This window comes from Cetorhinus maximus, chromosome 30 (assembly GCF_964194155.1).
Source record: "Cetorhinus maximus chromosome 30, sCetMax3.hap1.1, whole genome shotgun sequence".
Lineage (NCBI taxonomy): Eukaryota > Metazoa > Chordata > Chondrichthyes > Lamniformes > Cetorhinidae > Cetorhinus > Cetorhinus maximus.
Window position 1 is genome coordinate 22,797,500 of NC_135908.1, and position 19,525 is coordinate 22,817,024.

General features: G+C 47.7%; 1 protein-coding gene across 2 annotated transcripts in view; it reads right to left on the reverse strand.

Annotated features, from left to right (window-relative positions):
- Window positions 1–19,525, reverse strand: part of ice2 (interactor of little elongator complex ELL subunit 2) — a 108,569-nt gene that overhangs the window by 39,002 nt on the left and 50,042 nt on the right. For both annotated transcript variants that reach the window (XM_078532612.1, XM_078532611.1), the window contains exon 11: window positions 15,743–15,872. In XM_078532612.1, the coding sequence (XP_078388738.1) occupies window positions 15,743–15,872 (130 nt within the window). The remainder of the gene's footprint in view (window positions 1–15,742; window positions 15,873–19,525) is intronic.

Sequence of the window (19,525 nt, forward strand, 5' to 3'; positions counted from 1 at the left end):
GGGTATGTGGAACATTCCTTGTTCCAGTCCTACTCCGGCCCCCTCCCACAACTCTTTCTCCGGTACATTGATTATTACTTCGGTGCTGCTTCATGCTCTCGTCGGGACCTGGAAAAATTTATTAATTTTGCTTCCAATTTCCACCCCTCCATCATTTTCACATGGTCCATCTCTGACACTTCCCTTCCCTTCCTTGACCTCTCTGTCTCAATTTCTGGTGATAGATTGTCCACCAATATCCATTACAAGCCCACCGACTCCCACAGCTACCTCGACTACAGCTCCTCACACCCCTCTTCCTGTAAGGACTCCATCCCATTCTCTCAGTTCCTTCGCCTCCGTCGCATCTGTTCTGATGATGCTACTTTCAAAAACAGTTCCTCTGACATGTCTTTCTTCTTCCTTAACCGAGATTTTCCACCCACAGTAGTTGACAGGCCCTCAACCGTGTCCGGCCCATCTCCTGCGCATCCGCCCTCACGCCTTCTCCTCCCTCCCAGAAACATGATAGGGTCCCCCTTGTCCTCACTTATCACCCCACCAGCCTCCGCATTCAAAGGATCATCCTCCGCCATTTCCGCCAACTCCAGCATGATGCCACCACCAAACACATCTTCCCTTCACCCCCCCCGGCAGCATTCCGTAGGGATCGTTCCCTCCGTGACACCCTGGTCCACTCCTCCATCACCCCCTACTCCTCAACCCCCTCCCACGGCACATCCCCATGCAAACGCAGAAGATGCAACACCTGCCCCTTCACTTCCTCTCTCCTCACCGTCCAAGGGCCCAAACACTCCTTTCAAGTGAAGCAGCATTTCACTTGCATTTCCCCTAACTTAGTCTACTGCATTCGTTGCTCCCAATGCGGTTTCCTCTACATTGGAGAGACCAAACGCAGACTGGGTGACCACTTTGCAGAACACCTTCGGTCTGTCCGCAAGCATGACCCAGACCTCCCTGTCGCTTGCCATTTTAACACTCCACCCTGTTCTCTTGTCCACATGTCTGTCCTTGGCTTGCTGCATTGTTCCAGTGAAGCTCAACGTAAACTGGAGGAATAGCACCTCATCTTCCGACTAAGCACTTTACAGCCTTCCAGACTGAATATTGAGTTCAACAATTTTAGATCTTGAACTCTCCTCCATCCCCACTCCCTTCCCGTTTCTTCCCCCTCCTTTTTGTTTTTTCCAATAATTTATATAGATTTTTCTTTTCCCACCTATTTCCATTATTTTTAAATGTATTTCAACCCATTGTTTATTTCTACTTTTTAGTATTCCCCCACCCGGACTAGAGCTATCTGTACCTTATCTGTCCTGTCTTCTACTCTTAATTAGCACATTCCTTTAGATAATATCACCACCTTCAATACCTCTTTGTTCTTTTGTCTGTGACAGCTTTTGGTTATTTCCACCTATCACTGGTTGCTTGTCCCAACAAACCCCCCACCTTAAACCAGCTTATATTTCACCCCTTTCCTATTTTTACTTAGTTCTGTTGAAGGGTCGTGAGGACTCGAAACGTCAACTGTGCTCTTCTCCGCCGATGCTGCCAGACCTGCTGAGTTTTTCCAGGTATTTCTGTTTCTGTTTTTGTAAACAATTACCTGTGTTAGCAACTGTCGCAGCTCAGCCACACCCTGGTGAAGTAACTCATTGGCAGAATGCCAAGAGCTAAAGTTTAAGATAAATCTAAAAACTCTGTTACAAATGCTAAACTTGAAAAGACAACAGTTTGAAGTTTAGGGACTTGCTTTACTTGTTCTCGCAGGTATGTCGGTCACTCCCATACATAGTCTGAACTGTTCATGTTTATGAGTACAGGATGGCATAGAATCTAACTAAAATAATCTAACACAGGGATATAACAATTTGTGTTCAGCACTGGATATTCCAGCTCTTTACATACCTGCCTCTTCAAACACTTTGCAGAAAAACTGAAATCTAGCCAGGTATGAATCCTTAAACTGCTATATTTCACAGTGAACACAACAGCAAGTTATGAACAGATTCATTTTGCTGAAATGATAACAGGTGGTCTTCACATGGCAATAAAACAATGAGCACACTTTGGTCATCTCTCCTGGTTTAAACAAAATAACTCCTAACTATGTATCTGTGTTCTCAGTCTAGCCAAAACCTCGCTTAAAACATGACTTCAATGCCTTCGCTCATCCCGCCTGTCTGCCTCTCTATTTCTTAACACACGGAGGTCAGTAATGGATCACAGGCTTCCAAAGTACTACAAAGAATTTGCACAACTTTCATGCACACAGGAAAATGGTTACCCACAATGACCTGACTAGTCTCTCTTTTTCCCTCCTCATAACATATGAACAAGGAGTGGGAGTAGGCCATTCAGCCCCTCAAGCCTGCTCCGCCATTTAATAAGATCATGCCTGATCGGATAGAAACCTGAAATCTGCATCCCACCTACCCCCAATAACCTATCACCTCCTTGCTTACCAAGAATCTATCCACCTCTGCCTTAAAAAATTTTTGGCCTCACCTCTGCTTTAAATGGGCGACCGCTTATTTTAAACAGTGACCCTTAATTCTAGATTCTCCCACAAGAGGAAACATCCTCTCCACATCCACCTTGTCAAGACCCTTCAGGATCTTATATGTTTCAATCAAGTTGCCTCTTGCTCTCCTAAACTCCAGCGGATACAAGTCTAGACTGTCAAACCTTTCCTCATAAGACAACCCGCCCATTCCAGGTATTAGTCTGGTAAACCTTCTCTGAACTGCTTCTAATGCATTTACATCCTTCCTTAAATAAGGTGACCAATACTGCACACAGTACTCCAGGTGTGGTCTCACAAGTGCTTTGTATAACTGAACCATAACTTCCCTACTTTAGTATAAAAGCAAAAAACTGCGGATGCTGGAAATCCAAAACAAAAACAAAAATACCTGGAAAAACTCAGCAGGTCTGGCAGCATCTGCGGAGAGGAACACAGTTAACGTTTCGAGTCCGTATGACTCTTCAACAGAACCTGCTGAGTTTTTCCAGGTATTTTTGTTTTCCCTACTTTACTATTCAATTCCCCTTGCAATAAATGATAACTTTCTATTAGGTTTCCAATGGCCCAGATCTTCCAGTCTCTGCAGCGTCAGAGGCTGGACATACAAACAAAGATGTGCGTCAGGGCCCTGCTGAAGTCCCGACACGCTGACCTCTGAGGGAATTGCCCAGGAAGATTGAACGTCCAATGGGATTTCTCCCACTCCTTGAGGCCCTCCACGAATGTCTCTGACTCTGAGTTAGAGTCGGAGGCTTCGGACAGTTGCAACTTAGTTACCTGCATAGTTGCCCAGGAAATGTTAGACAGGAAAATCCTAGTCTAACTCCTGGGCAGCCACACAACTGACCCTCCTCCCGACTCCGCTTCCCAGCCCCCTGACTACCACCCAGACCAGGCCCAACTGCTCCTGGGACCCACCTGCACCCCCCCTACCCACCTGCCCACCCTCTACCACCTGCCATCCAACCCACCTCACCCCCACCCACATGTCACCCGACTCACTTATCCACTTACCTCACTCACTTACCCACCCTACATGTCACTCACTCACCCATTCACATTCACACTGGACGTTTAAACTTACCCTATGGTGGCTAGTTCCATAAAAGGGGAGCATAGTTTGTCTTCCTCCCAAAGCCAGAAATGCAGAGCACTGTCAGGGCATTCAAAGGTTTGAGTGGAGCAGCAATCAGATGATGATTGCCGCTAAGTAGAAGATCAGGGTCAATGTATTTGCTGCCTGGCATTGTACACCAGCAAGGAGGGTGAAGGCACAGGTATTCTGCATATTATTACTGGTGCAAACAGTCTCCACATGGTTCAGAGTGAGTGTTAGCATTTAGAAGTATACACAACTTTACTCAACAGTTTTTTATTCCCCCTTGCTCGAGAATGCTCAGGTGCAATTTCTATTCCTCAGATTGCTAGTCTTCATCAGTTCTCTTGGGCACTGAGTGCCATCGGGCTAGCCTGAGGAGGAATCACAACTCAATGCTTTCCTCATGTATGCAGTTCCAACAGAGGTCTGCAAACACCAAGTAGGAGCAGGAACTCTGGTCAGTTTTGTCAGCTATGGCCCGCTTAATCCACCTCCTGTCCCCTCAATCCTATCCCCAGCAAACTGCTTAAACTAACCAATCTTCTCCCACCATGCCCCCACCATGCTAGCTGACATTGTAAACGTTAACATCCCCCTTCCTTAGCAAAGATTCTATGATTAACTTCTATCCTCCATCCTCAAAAATCTCACTTTTTTCTCTCTCTCTGCTGCTGAAACTACCCATCATCTCCTATCTCCTTTTTCTCCCTAAAGGTCTTGAATGTGTTGTTGCCTCCAAAATTCACCCCCATCCTTCCAGTAACTCCATGTTTGTATCCACCCTTGCCACTGTACTGACACAGTCCTTATCAAAATTATAAATGGCATCCTACGACTACAGCGCATTCTCCCTCCCATCCTCACCCACTCCTCATGGACCACTCTACAGCCTTCAACATACCACCCCTCCAATGCCTCTCCTCCACTGGTTCTAACCTTGCTTATTTGACCCAAGCTAAGGTAACTCCAGCAATGGCTCCTATTGCCACGCCATTAATTCTGGTGGCCTTGGTCACCTCTTTTTCCTCAACTACACGACAACAGCATGCACAGTGCCCGCTCCCAATCTTTCCCATCCTAGGTCACTGCCCATTCCCATCCCAGTCCATTGATATTCCTGCCACTGACCTTATCTGACCCGAGGCAGTGCCTATTCCCGTTCTGTCCAATATTACTGCTGTGATCACATCCTGAGAGCAAGCGGAATTAATCTCAATCCCCTCTGTGGGTATGATCAGCTGATTGCCCACATTCTGGATGCCATACTACCTGGTTTCTGGCCAAACTACATGGAAATGCAAGTCTGAGTCTTGTTTTAAGTTCACAACCACTGACAATGATTAAAATCTTCTCTTGTGTAAATAAAGTAATTATTTCTTACTAAATCTAATTCAGCAATCGCTACGTAAATATTTATCATTGTACAGATCATTTCAGCCAAACATTGAATTAGTAGGTTCTCCGATATAGAAAATGCTAATTTCCAAACTCCATTTCCTGTGAGACAGAAAGGAGTCAGTCAGTGTTCAAAGCACAATCCCGGGGCACTGTTCCACACAATGCTATTTATTGCTCTTTGGTCACCAATCTGAAGGGAGACTGCAGGCAGTGTGCAAACAGCAACAATCGTTTGATCAGAAACAGCTTTCTAAAGTGTGTTTCAGACAAAAAGAACCAGGCAAAGATTAATAAGAAACTACAATTGTCTGTACATTGTTCCAATCGGTTCAATACAGGGCTGGGTTAGCCGTCTCTTTGCAGTCACTGATCTATCCCAGCAGACACCATTTGATTCTTCCCCCTGAACACACAGACTCACCCTGGGTTTCAGCTACATCGCAATCTTTCAACAACCTCCAGAAGTCACCATTCTTCCAGTTTGAGCCTCCACACCGTGCTGAAAGGGTAGCTGATTACACACGAAACATTGGCGACTTACAACTACCAGGAAAAGAAGCTCAACAATTTCCATCTTCACTGTCTGTGACGCATCATCTTGACAGGATAAACTCACAAATGGCGACAGTCGTCTCAAAGGCAGAGCTCCTGAGTGTGTTGGCACTATTCAAACAGAGGCAACTTCGGTGGATCAGGCATGTCCACAGGATTGAAGACAGCCGCCTACCCAAAGACCCTCTGTACGGTGAGGTAACTGGAGCCAGTTACATGGTCAAAGCTTTCTCCACAGGTGTGATGGAGGAGTGCAATCCTTGTACAGCGATTCAGGAGTGAGCTGACTGAGTTCTCCAGCACCCAGCCACAGCTGACAGCAGCTGTTGGCATCCTTCCATTTACAAGAGATGATGGACATGCGGTAAACAATCCATTTAGGTGGGGGTCTTCATGTGGCATGAGCCTTTGCTGTTGGCTGTGAAGTCCAATCCTTGAGGGTCAGGTTCTGCCACAAGTGCCACACATGAAGCCGCCAGGCATTGCTGTGGGTTGTGGTTTTCAGCGTTGGCGCCTATCGCCAAGCTGCTGTAGCCACTGGTCATTGCAGTGGTGCATGCCAGCCCACAGGAGGTACTCATATTTTCCTCTCTCGCCAGCAATGACTCCCAAGTAGGACATTCGATGTTTAAGGCCTCATGTCACACTTCCGAGCATCCTTGAAGCGGAGCCCCACTGTTTGTCTGGCTCCAGTTACCTCACCGTACAGAGGGTCTTTGGGTAGGCGGCTGTCTTCAATTCTGTGGACATGCCTGATCCACGGAAGTTGCCTCTGTTTGATTAGTGCCAACACACTCAGGAGCTCTGCCTTTGAGACAACTGTCGCCATTTGTGAGTTTATCCTGTCAAGATGATGCGTCACAGACAGTGAAGATGGAAATTGTTGAGCTTCTTTTCCTGGTAGTTGTAAGTCGCCAATGTTTCACAGGAAGGGGCTGAGAGCACAAACCTTATAATGATGATCCTTGGCCAGACCCCAAGTTGTCAGTGAGATCCGGTTAGGGACCAATAATGTTTTGTTTAAAGTAAACAAAGTTTGAGAATCAAGACACTTAGTAAGTGAAGAAAGACCCATGGCAGAATGTTGCGCTTGGCGAGTGGGATTGGCGGGGGAAGTCAGGAAGCGATGGGCAGTGCACTGTGATTTTACGCTGTCGGGCCAAATAAGGCCCGCCCAACGTGATACGCGGCTGGGGAATGAGCGAGAAGGAGTGGGCGGGGGCATGATGTCCGCCGGGTCCAACGGCGGCCGATCCAAAGGCTGCCACAGAAGGACGCTGAAGTCTGCGTCCCCTCTTTCCAGTGCCAGATTGTGGAGAGCGCAGTATGCAACCACTCTGGGGGGCATTGTAGTGCACCCCTGAACAGTGCAGGCATCGGAAATGCATCTTGAGAAGACCTATGGCTCTCTCTACCACAGCCCTTGTGGAGCCTTGGTTCCTATTAAAGCGCTGCTCGGCCTCTGTTCTTGGATGGTGAAGAGGCGACATGAGCCACCTTCTGAGGGGATAGCCCTTGTCACCCAGCAGCCACCCATCCAGCCAGGCTGGAGCACTGAAGAGCTTCAGCACCTGGGAGTGTCTGAGGATGTAGGCGTCATGGGAGCTGCCTGGGTACCTTGCACAGACTTGTAGAATCTGCATCCTGTGATCACACACTATCTGCATGTTCATGGAGTGGAAGCTCTTCCTGTTGACGAAGGCACCGGGCTCACCTGCTGGCGCCTTGATGTCCACATGTGTACAGTCTATAGCACCCTGGACACAGGGGAAGCCAGCAATGGCCGCAAAGCCTCTGGCTCGCTGTGTCTGGCTGGCCGGCCTCACCCTTATGGTAATGAGTGAAAGTCAATGCACACCTGAACAGAGTTTCTGTCACCAGCTTGACACAACTGTGGACAGCTGATTGGGACACAGGTCCCCCACTGAGCCCTGGGAAGTATAGAAGTTGAGGCCGACTGTCACCTTCAGCGCCAGTGGCATGGGGTGTCCACCCACACAGTCGGAGCTGATCTCAGGCCCAATCATCTGACAAATGGAGGTCACGCTCTCCCTTGCAAGATGGAGCCTCCTTTGGCACTGCACCACAGGCATATTGACATAGGTGCATCGCCATCTGTAAACCCTGGCAGCAGGATAGTGGCGTCTTCTGCAGCCCCTCCCGCCTAGACCTTCCTGTTGGCCCTGTACCCCTTGTGCCCGCACCTGTCCTCCCACAGGTCGCACCCAAGGAGGCTGAAAAGGGACTCCTGGTCTCCTCTCCCTTCTGCCTCTCTGTTCCTCCTCAGAGGAGGTACCTCCAGCAGAGACCACAATCCCCATTCCCAGGATAACGGAAGGCTGTCTGATACCTGGGAGGGCCCACGTGGTCTGAATCCTCCGGGGGCCTGGAAAACAACACTAAGTCCTGAACTGAAGCCTAGAAATGCTCAGAATGCAGCTCTGAAGTGAGATGAAGCTGTCCTGTTCACAGAACCAACCAGCAGCAAGTGATATCCTGCAACTCCTCACTACTTGACAAGGCCACTGACCCCTCTTATCCCGCCCGTGGATGAGGTTTTGCTAATCGTGGCCTGCCCATTCTGCTCGTGTGACAGCCTAAAAATCACACGGGCTACGTAAAATCGGAGACAACTGGTGTCTCAATGGCCTTAACTGGCCACTGAATTAATAGCAGGCGCACCCCCATCTTCATCGCGCACCCGCCTAGCAAAATATCGTGAGTACGCGTTGACATGGGCACACTCGGCCAAAGTCAACGCGCTTTATTTAACACTCGAGCGGGTTGGGCGCCCGCCCGGCTAAAAATTCTGCCCACAAGATTCCACGGGTTTTGAATAAATAAAATTCAACTTTGCTATACAAGTTCAAAAAGATAAAACAATTTACAATATCTTTCTTATACTCTAACTTTCAGGGTAGGTGTGAGGCACATGTGAATTAACAAGACAACTGTGGTTGAACACACCAAATACAATAAATGGCAGATGCGACCAAAATGGATTCTACTGATTTCTGAACAACCCATCCAGCCATTAATCACACAGAATCAACCAATCACAGAATCACACAGTGCAGAAGAGGCCCTTCGGCCCATCGAGTCTGCACTGACACGTGAGAAACACCTGACCTACCTACCTAATCCCATTTACCAGCACTTGGCCCATAGCCTTGAATGTTATGACGTGCCAAGTACTCATCCAGGTACTTTTTAAAGGATGTGAGGCAACCCACCTCCACCACCCTCCCAGGCAGCGCATTCCAGACCGTCACCACCCTCTGGGTAAAAAAGTTTTTCCTCACATCACTTCTAAACCTCCTGCCCTTCAGCTTGAACTTATGCCCCCTTGTGACTGACCCTTCAACTAAGGGGAACAGCTGCTCCCTATCCACCCTGTCCACGCCCCTCATAATCCTGTACACCTCGATCAGGTCGCCCCTCAGTCTTCTCTGCTCCAAAGAAAACAACCCAAGTCTATCCGACCTCTCTTCATAACTTAAATGTTTCATCCCAGGCAACATCCTGGTGAATCTCCTCTGCACCCCCTCCAATGCAATCACATCCTTCCTATAATGTGGCGACCAGAACTGCACACAGTACTCCAGCTGTGGCCTCACCATGGTGCTATACAACTCCAACATGACCTCCCTACTTTTGTAATCTATGCCTCACCGGATCTCCATCTTTCTCATGAGAGTTTCCAATCTTCACCTTCGGAAGTCTTGCCTTGGAGTTCTCTACCAAAGTCATTCCAACTCAGACAGCTTCAATGATGGCCAATCTCGTAGGGTTTCAATCTCGCCTTCCAAGATTCCAATTACCTGCATTCCCAAGTATACTCAAGTATCAGCGTACAAGCACCAGTTCAGTTCTTCAGCCATGTCGAGCAGAATGCCACTGCTCCAAAGGGGTACCTTTGACCCAGCATGGAGTCACCAACCTTCGGATCTTCAGGGTTTCTCCCAAGCCCATTTCACTCAAAGTCTGCTACCCGTAGCTCTTTCTTTAATTAGAGCCTCTTGCTCTACTCTCTTTATCGTAACTGAACTGGGAACTGTTTCTGGCCATGTTTTTGTCCCTCATCCGGGACTTCTTTTTTGGGATCTCTCCCTGTCCCACTCCCTTGTCCCTCTCTCTGGGACACTTCTTTTCAGATTAAAACTGACCGGCTCAAACTGACCCTTCACTGACCCTAGATCTGCTCTGGTGACCTATCAAAACACTCGAAGAGGGTCCCGCCTTTGCTACTAGGCAGGAACAAATGTACAAAGCATTGGAAATCCTGTACTCTAAATGTTACAGACTCCACAGGCCGCAAGCTTACATAGCACACAGAGACACAGAGAGAGTGGATTTCGTAACACGGGCCCTAACAACACCACAAACCAGTCATCCATCCTGAGGTTTTCTGTGAGAGGACAGACAGAATTGCATTTATATCACACTTCTCAGGACATTGCAGGGTGCTTCACACCCAATGAAGTTGTTTTTGAAAGGCAGTCACTGTTGGAAGGTAGGAGATGCCATAGGAAATTTGCACATAGCAAGATCTCTCAAACAGCAAAGTGATAATGACTGGATAATCTGTTTGCACAGGAGAGTAACACGCAAGGTGACACATTTATCCCCAAAAATTTCAGATGTGCATTTCTTTATATTGTGAGGCAGGAGTATGTTTTTTTTTTCTATTTTAGGCATAAAAGCGGTGACACTGTATAACTTGCAACATTAGCAAGTTGAGAAACTCCACTCAAACACAGAACAGCCAGGCCAAAGCTAGGCAGCGAATCAGAAAGGCTAGTCCACTGACAGTCTGGAGACTTAGTCTGGCACCAGGAAAATGACACTGAAAGCGATTGGGCAGTCGTAAAAAGCCAGGGAAGGGTACCTGTAAAACCTCATGCAGTCAGATCGTCACACGGCTCCAGTTCCACACTGCGCAGTTGACGCAATGCCTTCTGAATTAGTCTCTGAAGGCACTCAGACAATCGCGATGAGGCAAGAGGCCCAACAGCTGTCCACTGTCCACAGCTGTCGTGTGTATTGCCCGTGCCTAGCTGTCCACTAAGCCTCTGTGAGGCAGCGAGGCACGGGCAATACATATGAGCTCGACACTCGCATCCCAAGTACAAAGAAAGAGATCAAATCTCTGCAGCAGTCACACAGCACCTAGGAAACTTCCGAGGAAGTTTTTATAAACCTGGAGAGCTCAGGGCAGGGTGGCTCATCCTCTGAAACCCACTCAATTGTGCAGCGCTTTGTAAATTGCTCGCTCCCCTTGTTCCCCAATGCTAACCCCACTGCTGAAATCTGATTCATCTCACATAAATCCCCTGCCCTCAATGATCAGCTGTTCACCTCCCATTCAGCATCAGTTTGGTCCCTGTCATTCCTATCCCGGTGTGGAAGAGTCCCACCTCTCAAATCCCTTCCTGAGCCAGGAAACTGACCATGTTGCTTCCTATTATCCAGCTCCTCTCCGTGGGAATGTGACCAGGGCCCACTATTAGCTCACTGTCCAACCCATTAAACTGATTGGATCCCACTGTTAACACCCCCACCCCCCAACTGCCTAAGAAACTGACCAGAGGCTGGTGTTGACCCCTTGAGAAACTGACCGGGGTGCACGATTAACCTGCCCACACAACCTCTCCTGACTTGGAAAGTTAACTGGGCCCTACCGCAACATACTTTAGAAACAATCATTACAAAATTCCCTGAAGGGATTGAGCTTGGTAAGGGAAATACCCTGTAAAATTGCCTGAGGAAGCCCATGCAAATAGGGAGTCCAGTTGTTGAATGGGAGCGCTGAGAGGTAAATATTCATGAAACAATTAAGTCATAAAGGCATTACCCCTGGCCACCATCTTGAGCCGCTGCAGTCCCTGTGGTGTAGGTACACCCACAGTGCTGTTAGGAAGGGAGTTCCTGGGTTTTGGTCCGGTGTCAGTGAGGGAACGGCGATGTAGTTCCAAGTCAGGATGCTGTATGGCTTGGAGGGGGGTGGGGGTGGGGGGAGGGGGGTGCTGTAAGATTGGGGGGTTGGAGGAGGGTGGGTTAAAGAGGAGTTGACCTATGTGGAGATCCATGCTTCAGCACGGAACAGGGGAGCTCTGCTGACCCATAGTGACTCTGAAGCAGGGCTTTCCCTTGCCTTTGGTAGGGGTAAGCAATAGTTCCTGGTCTGTGCGTTAATCAGGAGACTTATATTTGCTGTTCTCCCAGAAGAGCTTTACCACCACACAAACCCCCAGCAGGTGCGAGAAACACCAGTAAAAAAATGCTTTTATGAACAGAGTATCAGAAGTTAGGAGCTAATCGGTGACCATAGCAGCCCCGTTACAGGTAGAGTAACAGTGTTAAAAAAGAGGGCAGCCAGTTCAGACATCGTCACTGATGTGTAAGGCGGGTTCAGTCAGAACCAAAGATCCAAGTGAAACAGAGAAGCCCAATTCATCCACTCAGCACTCCAAAAATGAATGCCTTCAGCTCAGGGAAGGCTCAGTCAAAAGCTAAACTGAATAGAGGTCTGAACTAGAGATGTAACAGCACCCTCTGCTGACGGCCGGAGTCTCTACATCTTGCTAAACCTTTTCGAATGGGTGTTGTCACTGCCTTGAGGCAAAGTGCTTGCTTCTTTGGCTGGCCGTTTCTGTGGAGCTGGGTTCGAACTTCACTCGTCTCTGAGATTGAAAAAGTTTCAACAAGTCAGAGCCGGAATCCGATCTCCCCGCCAAGGGTGGGAACATTCTTGGAATAGGGATATCCCAAAAGTCAATTGGAGGTTAATTCATGCTTCTTGTGAAAGCGTGTGTGGTTATTAAAAAAAAAACTAAGTAGGAGTTATTCGGGCTCTTGCTGCTCCAGACTGGGAGGTTTATGTAAATCCTATCTCCTGCCTTCAGAACCATCGAGGAAGCTAGCAGACAATGGCTGGTCGTCTTTTTCTTCCTTTTTTCATCCATTTGCAATGGTTTCTAAAAACTTTCTTTTGTGTCAAATAGAACAATGCACAGGATCACAAGTTGGAGATAAAAGGATTGAAGCAACTCTCAAATTTATGTGCAATAAACAATAAACTGTTCCACGGCCCCTTCTCCAGGTCTTGAGCACACAGCCGAGGCTGGCACTTAGGTGCAGCGCCGAGGAAGTGCTGCATTAGCAGAGACACAGGCCGGAATGTTCCAGCAACCCCCACCGTGGCGGGGTCAGCAAGCCACCGAAATCTCCATGCATATCGGTGGGACTGGGAGATCCTGCCGGTGTGAGGGGCCGAAAAATTCTGGCCACCATCTTCCAGATTTTGGCTTACATTTATATAGTGCCTTTCACAAGCCCCAGATTTCCCAAAGCGCTTTACAGCCAATGAAGTAGCATTTTCTTAGTGTAGTCACTAACTCACCAAGGCTCCTTCGACAGCAACTTCCAAACCCACGACCTCTACCATCTAGAAGGACAAGGGCAGCAGACACATGGGAACACCACCACCTGGAAGTTCCCCTTCAAGATACTCACCACCCTGACCTGGAAATATATCGCCTTTCCTTCACTGTCGCTGGATCAAAATCCTGGAACTCCCTCCCTAACAGCACTGTGGGAGTACCTACACCACATGGACTGCAGCGGTTCAAGAAGGCAGCTCACCACCACCTTCCCAAGGGCAATTAGGGATGGGCAATAAATGCTGGCCCAGCCAGTGAAGCCCACATTCCGTGAAAGAATAAAGAAAGTGTAATGGGGGAAACATGGCAGCCAATTTTTACACAGCAAGCTCCCACAAAGAGCAAAATACTGCGGATTTTGGAAATCTGAAACAAAGACAGAAAATGCTGGAAAAACTCAGCACGTCCAACAGCATCTGTGGAGAGAGAAACAGAGTTAACGTTTCGAGTCCGTTCTCTGAAGAAGAGTGATATGGACTCCAAGTGTTAACTCTTTCTCTCTCCACAGATGCCGTCAGATCTGCTGAGTCCAGCATTTTCTGCTTTTGTCCCACAAACAGCAATTGGACAATGACCAGCTAATCTATTTTTGGGATTTGGATCGAGAGGTCCAGATGGAGTAGGTAGAGAGAAATTGTTGCCATCAGAAAGATCGAGAACCAGAGGGCACTGATTTAAGGTGAATGGCAAAACAACCAAAGGCCACCTGAGGAACAACCTTTTTTTTTAAACACAGCAAGTAGTGGGGATGTGGAATGTTCTGCCTGAGACCGTGGTGGAGGCAGATTCAACTGTAGCTTTCAAGAGGGAACTGAATCATTAGAGGGAGCTGAATCATTGTCTCAAAAGGAAACTCTAGAGCTGAGGGAAAAGGGCAGGACAATGGGACTAGCTAAATCGCTCTTTCAAAGAGCCGGCACAGACTCGATGGCCTTCTTCAGTGGTGCAACCATGCTATGAATCTACAAATATCAACTAGGGCAGTGGGGATAACTCTCCTACTCTTCTCCAAAACAGTGCCATGGAATTGGTTCCGGCTGCCTGGGAGGACAGATGGGGTATCAGTTTTAACATCTCATCCGAAAGACGCTAGAGGTCAGCATTGCCTCGGTCCTGCACTGGAGCGATAGCCTTTTGTACTCAAGTCCTGGAGTGGAACTTGAACCCACTGTCTTCTGACTCAGAGGTGAAGGTGCTACCCTCTGAGACACAGATGATGTCAGACGCCATGTTAAACCCAAGCTCCATCAAATCTACTCATCCAAAGAATCCCATTACACTATTCAAAGAGCAAGGAAAGAGGGGAGTTCTCTCAGTTTCCTAGTCAACAATGGTCTCATCCCCAAAACCATCAACACAACTTAACTGGACATTCATCTGATGTGCTGTTTGTGAGATCTTGTTCCATGCAAAATGCAGTGGATTGACTTCTTAACAACAGTGACTGTGCTTCAGAAGTCATTCATTGGTTATAAATTGCTTTGAGGCTATGACAAGGAACAACGTTTTGTTCTCAATTTGTTGCCAGAACATGGGCAATACTGGCAAGGCTCTGTTTATTCCCAGCACTAATGCCCTGAGGTGATGGTGACGGGCACTGCAGCCCTCATGATGGCACCGAGCAGAGAATTCAAGGAAATTCTACAAAGAAGTAACAGGGAAGTCCAAGTCAGGATGGTGCTCCCATAATATTGTTGCTTTTTTTTTTTAAAAGAGTCCATGGAGATGAAAGGTCTTGTCACTGGTGAATGGCAAGTATATATTGTAGACGGCAAGGTGAAGCTGTCAGGTCACTGTTGAAGCAAACTACACTGACTTGGATGGTGTTGAGACTCTTGCAAGAACATCCATTGAGGCTAATGGCAAATAGTCTATCACACATCCAACTGCAGCAATGAAGGGTGTTACAATGGTCACAGGGTACCTAAGTCTCTGACCTCCTGCTGTAGCCAAGCTGTTGGTGTGGCTGATCCAGTTCAGCTTCTGGTCAATGGTGACCAGGATGTTCACAGGGATACTCAGCAATGGTTAGGGGAAGATGGTTAGATCTTTCCTCACTGGAGATAGCCATTGCCTATCTGTAACCCACCACAAGCCAACCCCAGACTGACCACTGTCCAAGAGCTGTTGTAGGCTAGCAGGTGCAGTCTCACACTCAGAGGAGTTGTGAATGAAGCTGAACATTGGAGAATCACCAGCAAATGTTCCTGTGGCAGAGGGAAGGTTATTGATGAAATTGCTGAAGTTGACAAGAATCCAGGAAATCCTCCAGCAATGTCCTGGAGCTAACCTGGATCCACTTCACAATCTGGACTATCTTTGACTCGTGTCCTGGGGTCTTTTACACGACTTGAACAGGCTGAAGCTTAAAATCTTACCCAAAAGACAGCATCTCCAACAGTGCAGCACCCACTTAGCATTAACCAAGATTTTGTGCCCAAGTCATGGCAAAGAAGCAGAAGCAAGAGTGTTTCTGCTGAGTTACCAAATTAGAGAGATGATTCCTATTCTGTCACACAGAGCACAAATTAAAGCAGTCCTGTTGCTGTTAGATATGTCGCTAGTCTGATACAAACCTGAGTTAGGCTTTGTCCAGTAAATGCTTATGCGTTGACAGCACCATTTGCCCAGGAGCAAATTTACAAAGTGATCAGGCGGTTCGATAATTACGTGTACACCGGTCCACAAGTGCATCCTTACCAGTTCACTACAAGCAGAACTCACCGATATAAAACCAGGCGTTTGAATTGAGAAGACTTTCAGTCCATAACCGACAGATTTCACTTTCAGTTAAGGCCTCGATTCCATACGCCAGCTGATATTCCAGTTTAGGGAACACATAAATAGGCACGTGCTGTTAAAATACAGAAACAGAGCTCACAGGTGAGGTGATGGTCTAAATAATCTTGATTACTTTTTGTCACTTTTTTTTAGGTTTACAAATACTTTTTATTTTTAATGCAGAAACCAAAATCACTATGGCCATCAGCACATGAACAGGAATATTCTCATGTCCCTGTTTTGTTCCTATATGTGTGTAAGCCCGTGTTGCACGAGCTCATTTCTGCTGGGGTTTCTGCTGAAATTTCAATAGCATCCGGGGGCTGGGGGGAGCGGGGTAATCAAACCCCAGAGTCCTCCCAGGAGCATCACGGTAATCAACCCTCTCCCCGGGGTAATCAACACTCCCTCCAGTCTCCTCCCCGGGAGTAATCACTCCACACTCCCCCACAGCCCTCTCCCAAGGGCTCAACGCCCCCCCCAGCAACGCCCCCCACCCACCCGGCCCCTCTCAGACTGTAATTGACTACCCCTCCAACAAGCCTTCCCCACCCAGGGGAAATCATTCCCCCAGTCCCCTCCCTCGGTGTAATCACTGTGTGTCACCTCTCATAAAAATAAGTCCCCTCTTGCTGAACTTGTAAATCCCACTTCACGGTTACATAACAGACATGTCTTACGTGACTATATGTGTGGATTGTATTTAATTAAGGCTGTTCTTGTCCTCTTCCTGTCTTACAGCAGCGTTTTCTTTTTTTATTCTTTCACAGGATGTGGGCATCACTGGCAAGGCCAGCACTTGTTGCCCATCCCTAATTGCCCCTTGAACTGAGTGGCTTGCTAGGCCATTTCAGAAGGCAGGTGAGAATCACATTACTGCAGACCCGGAGTCACATGTAGACCAGACCGGGTAAGGATGGCAGATTTCCTTCTCTAAAGTGAACCAGATGGGTTTTTACAACAATCGATTATACGATCACCGTAACTTAGCCTGGCTTTACATTCCAGATTCATTCACTAAACTCAAATTCCACCAGCTGCCATGGCTGGATTTGAACTCATGTCCACAGGACATTTGTCTGGGCCTCTGGGTTACTCGTCCAGTGACGTTACCACTATGCCACCGTCTCCCCTGTGGGTAAAGAACCACCAATGAAGAAGATGGGAAAGCATTGCATCAATTCAGATTACACACAGCAGCACATTTATATGATTATCTCCTCCAAATTGTCACTCAGACAGAGCAAGTGTGATCATAGTCATGCATCAAGTCACTTAAACAGAAAATATTAGCTAATTGTATGCATCTGTCAAAGTATTACAAAAAAATCTAAAATTGCCTAGAAACAGCTGCAGAGGGTGAAATATATAAGGCGAGAGCATTAATTCTAATCCAGATATGTTCTCCCATATTTGCTCTTAATATTTCGTCAGTTTATATGCAGATGGGGTGACACCAGGGATGAGAGACTTCAGAAATCAGAGAAGCTGTGATTGATGGAGTATTGTAATGGCAGCCTCTGTCTCGGTGAGGCAATGGTTTGTGCCGTGGTGGTCAACTCTGTGCTAAGCATCACCAGGCTCAGAGCCCACTCTGGTGTGGCAATCTCTGCTGCATTTGCTGCACAGGAAGGCAGTGAGCTGAGAAGGTGCATGATTCACTGGCCTCTGTTTTCTCTGGGCCCTCTTCTCAGCCAGCTGAGTTTTCTGTTTCTTCTCGCCTCTTCCAATGCCCTTCCAAACAGTCAGCCTCCATAGGTCCCAGCCATTAGTGACTACCTCCCAGTTATCAGTGTCAATGTCCAGCATCTTCATATCTCACTTGCAAGTGTCCTTGTTGTGGAGATATGGCCACCCAGGAGGCCGTGGCCCAGTGACCAGTTCACTGTACAGGTCTTTGGGTATACGGCCGGTATCCATCCAACAAACATGGCCGAGCTAGCGCAGATGTCATTGGCTTAGCAATGAGTATATCCTGATGAATTAACACACACCAGGGCCTCTGAGTTAGCGGCCATGCCTTGTCAAGAGATACTGGGGATATATCTGAGACAGCAAAGGTGCTGTTCAGCCTTTTCTCCTGCCTCGCATATGTTGGAGTCATAACCGGCACAAAGGAAGATGGCTGTGGTTGTTGGAGGTCAATCATCTCAGTTCCAGGACATCACCGCAGGAGTTCCTCAGGGTAGTGTCCTCCGCCCAACCACCTTCAGCTGCTTCATCAATGACCTTTCTTCCATCATAAAGTCGGAAGTGGGGATGTTCGCTGATGATTGCACAATGTTCAGCACCATTCGCAACTCCTCAGATACTGAAGCAGTTCATGTTCAAATGCCAGAAGAACTGCACAATATCCAGGCTTAGGCTAATAAATGGCAAGTAACTTTCGCGCCAGGTAATGACCATCTCCAACAATAGAGAATCCAACTATTTCCCCTTGATGTTCAATGGCATTAACATCACTGAATCCCCCACTATCAACATCCTGGCAGTTACCATTGACCAGAAATTGAACTTGAGCAGCCAGATAAACACTGTGACTACAAGAGCAGGTCAGAGGCTAGGAATCATGCAATGATTAACTCACCTCCTGTCTCCCCAAAGCCTACAAGGCGCAAGTGAGGAGTGTGATGGAATACTCCCCACTTGCCTTTCCAATAACATTCAAGAAGCTTGAGATCACCCAGGACAAAGCAGCCCACTTGATTGGCACCCCATCCACAAACATTCACTCCTCCACCACTGACGGACAGTGGCAGCAGTGTGTACCATCTATAAGATGGGCTGCAGGGATTCACCAAGGCTCCTTAGACAGCACCTTCCAAACCCACAACCACTACCATCTAGAAGACAAGGGCAGCAGATGCGTGGGAACACTACCTACCACCTGGAAGTTCCCCTCCAAGCCACACGCCATCCTGCCTTGGAAATATGTCATCATTCCTTCACTGTCACTGTGTAAACATCCTGGAACTCCCTCTCTAACAATGTCTAGCACTATTCATGACTCCTCAGATACTGAAGCAGTCCATGTCTCATCACTGTAGAGGAGTGTACGGAGGACACAGGTTTGATAGACTCGCAGTTTGGTGTTCCTGGTCAGGTTGCTGTTGTCTCCCACTATCTTACTCAGCTTGGGCATAATAGCTGCAGCTTTTGTGATACGTGAGTTTATTTCAGCATCAAGTGACAGATTGCTGGTGACTGTGGAGCTTAGATATGTGAAGCTATCAACAATCTCCCCCAGTGTCACATTGTCAATGCTGGCAGTGTGGCAACATCCTGGACCATGACCATGTCCAAATGCAGCAAGACCTGGACAATATTCAGGCTTTGGCTGACAAGTGGCAAGTAACATTCGCGCCACACAAGTGCCAGGAAATGACCATCTCCAACAAGAGGGAATCTAACTATCTCCCCTTGACATTCAATGGCATTACCATCACTGAATCCTCGACACCACATGGACTGCAGCAGGTGAAGAAGGCAGCTCACCACCTTCTCAAGGGCAATTAGGGATGGACATTTAATGCAGGCTAAACCAGCAATGCTCACATCGCATGAACGAATATTTAAAAAAATGCTGCAGGAGTGCTGGTTTCCTATGCTTGGTGAGTTCAGACGATACGGCTTTGGCAAGTGAGTCACTCGTTTTACTAAGCTCCTCCACAATGGGTTCAATATTCAGCTTTGTCATGACAGACAGGCTTTCTGTGGTGTCTAGAG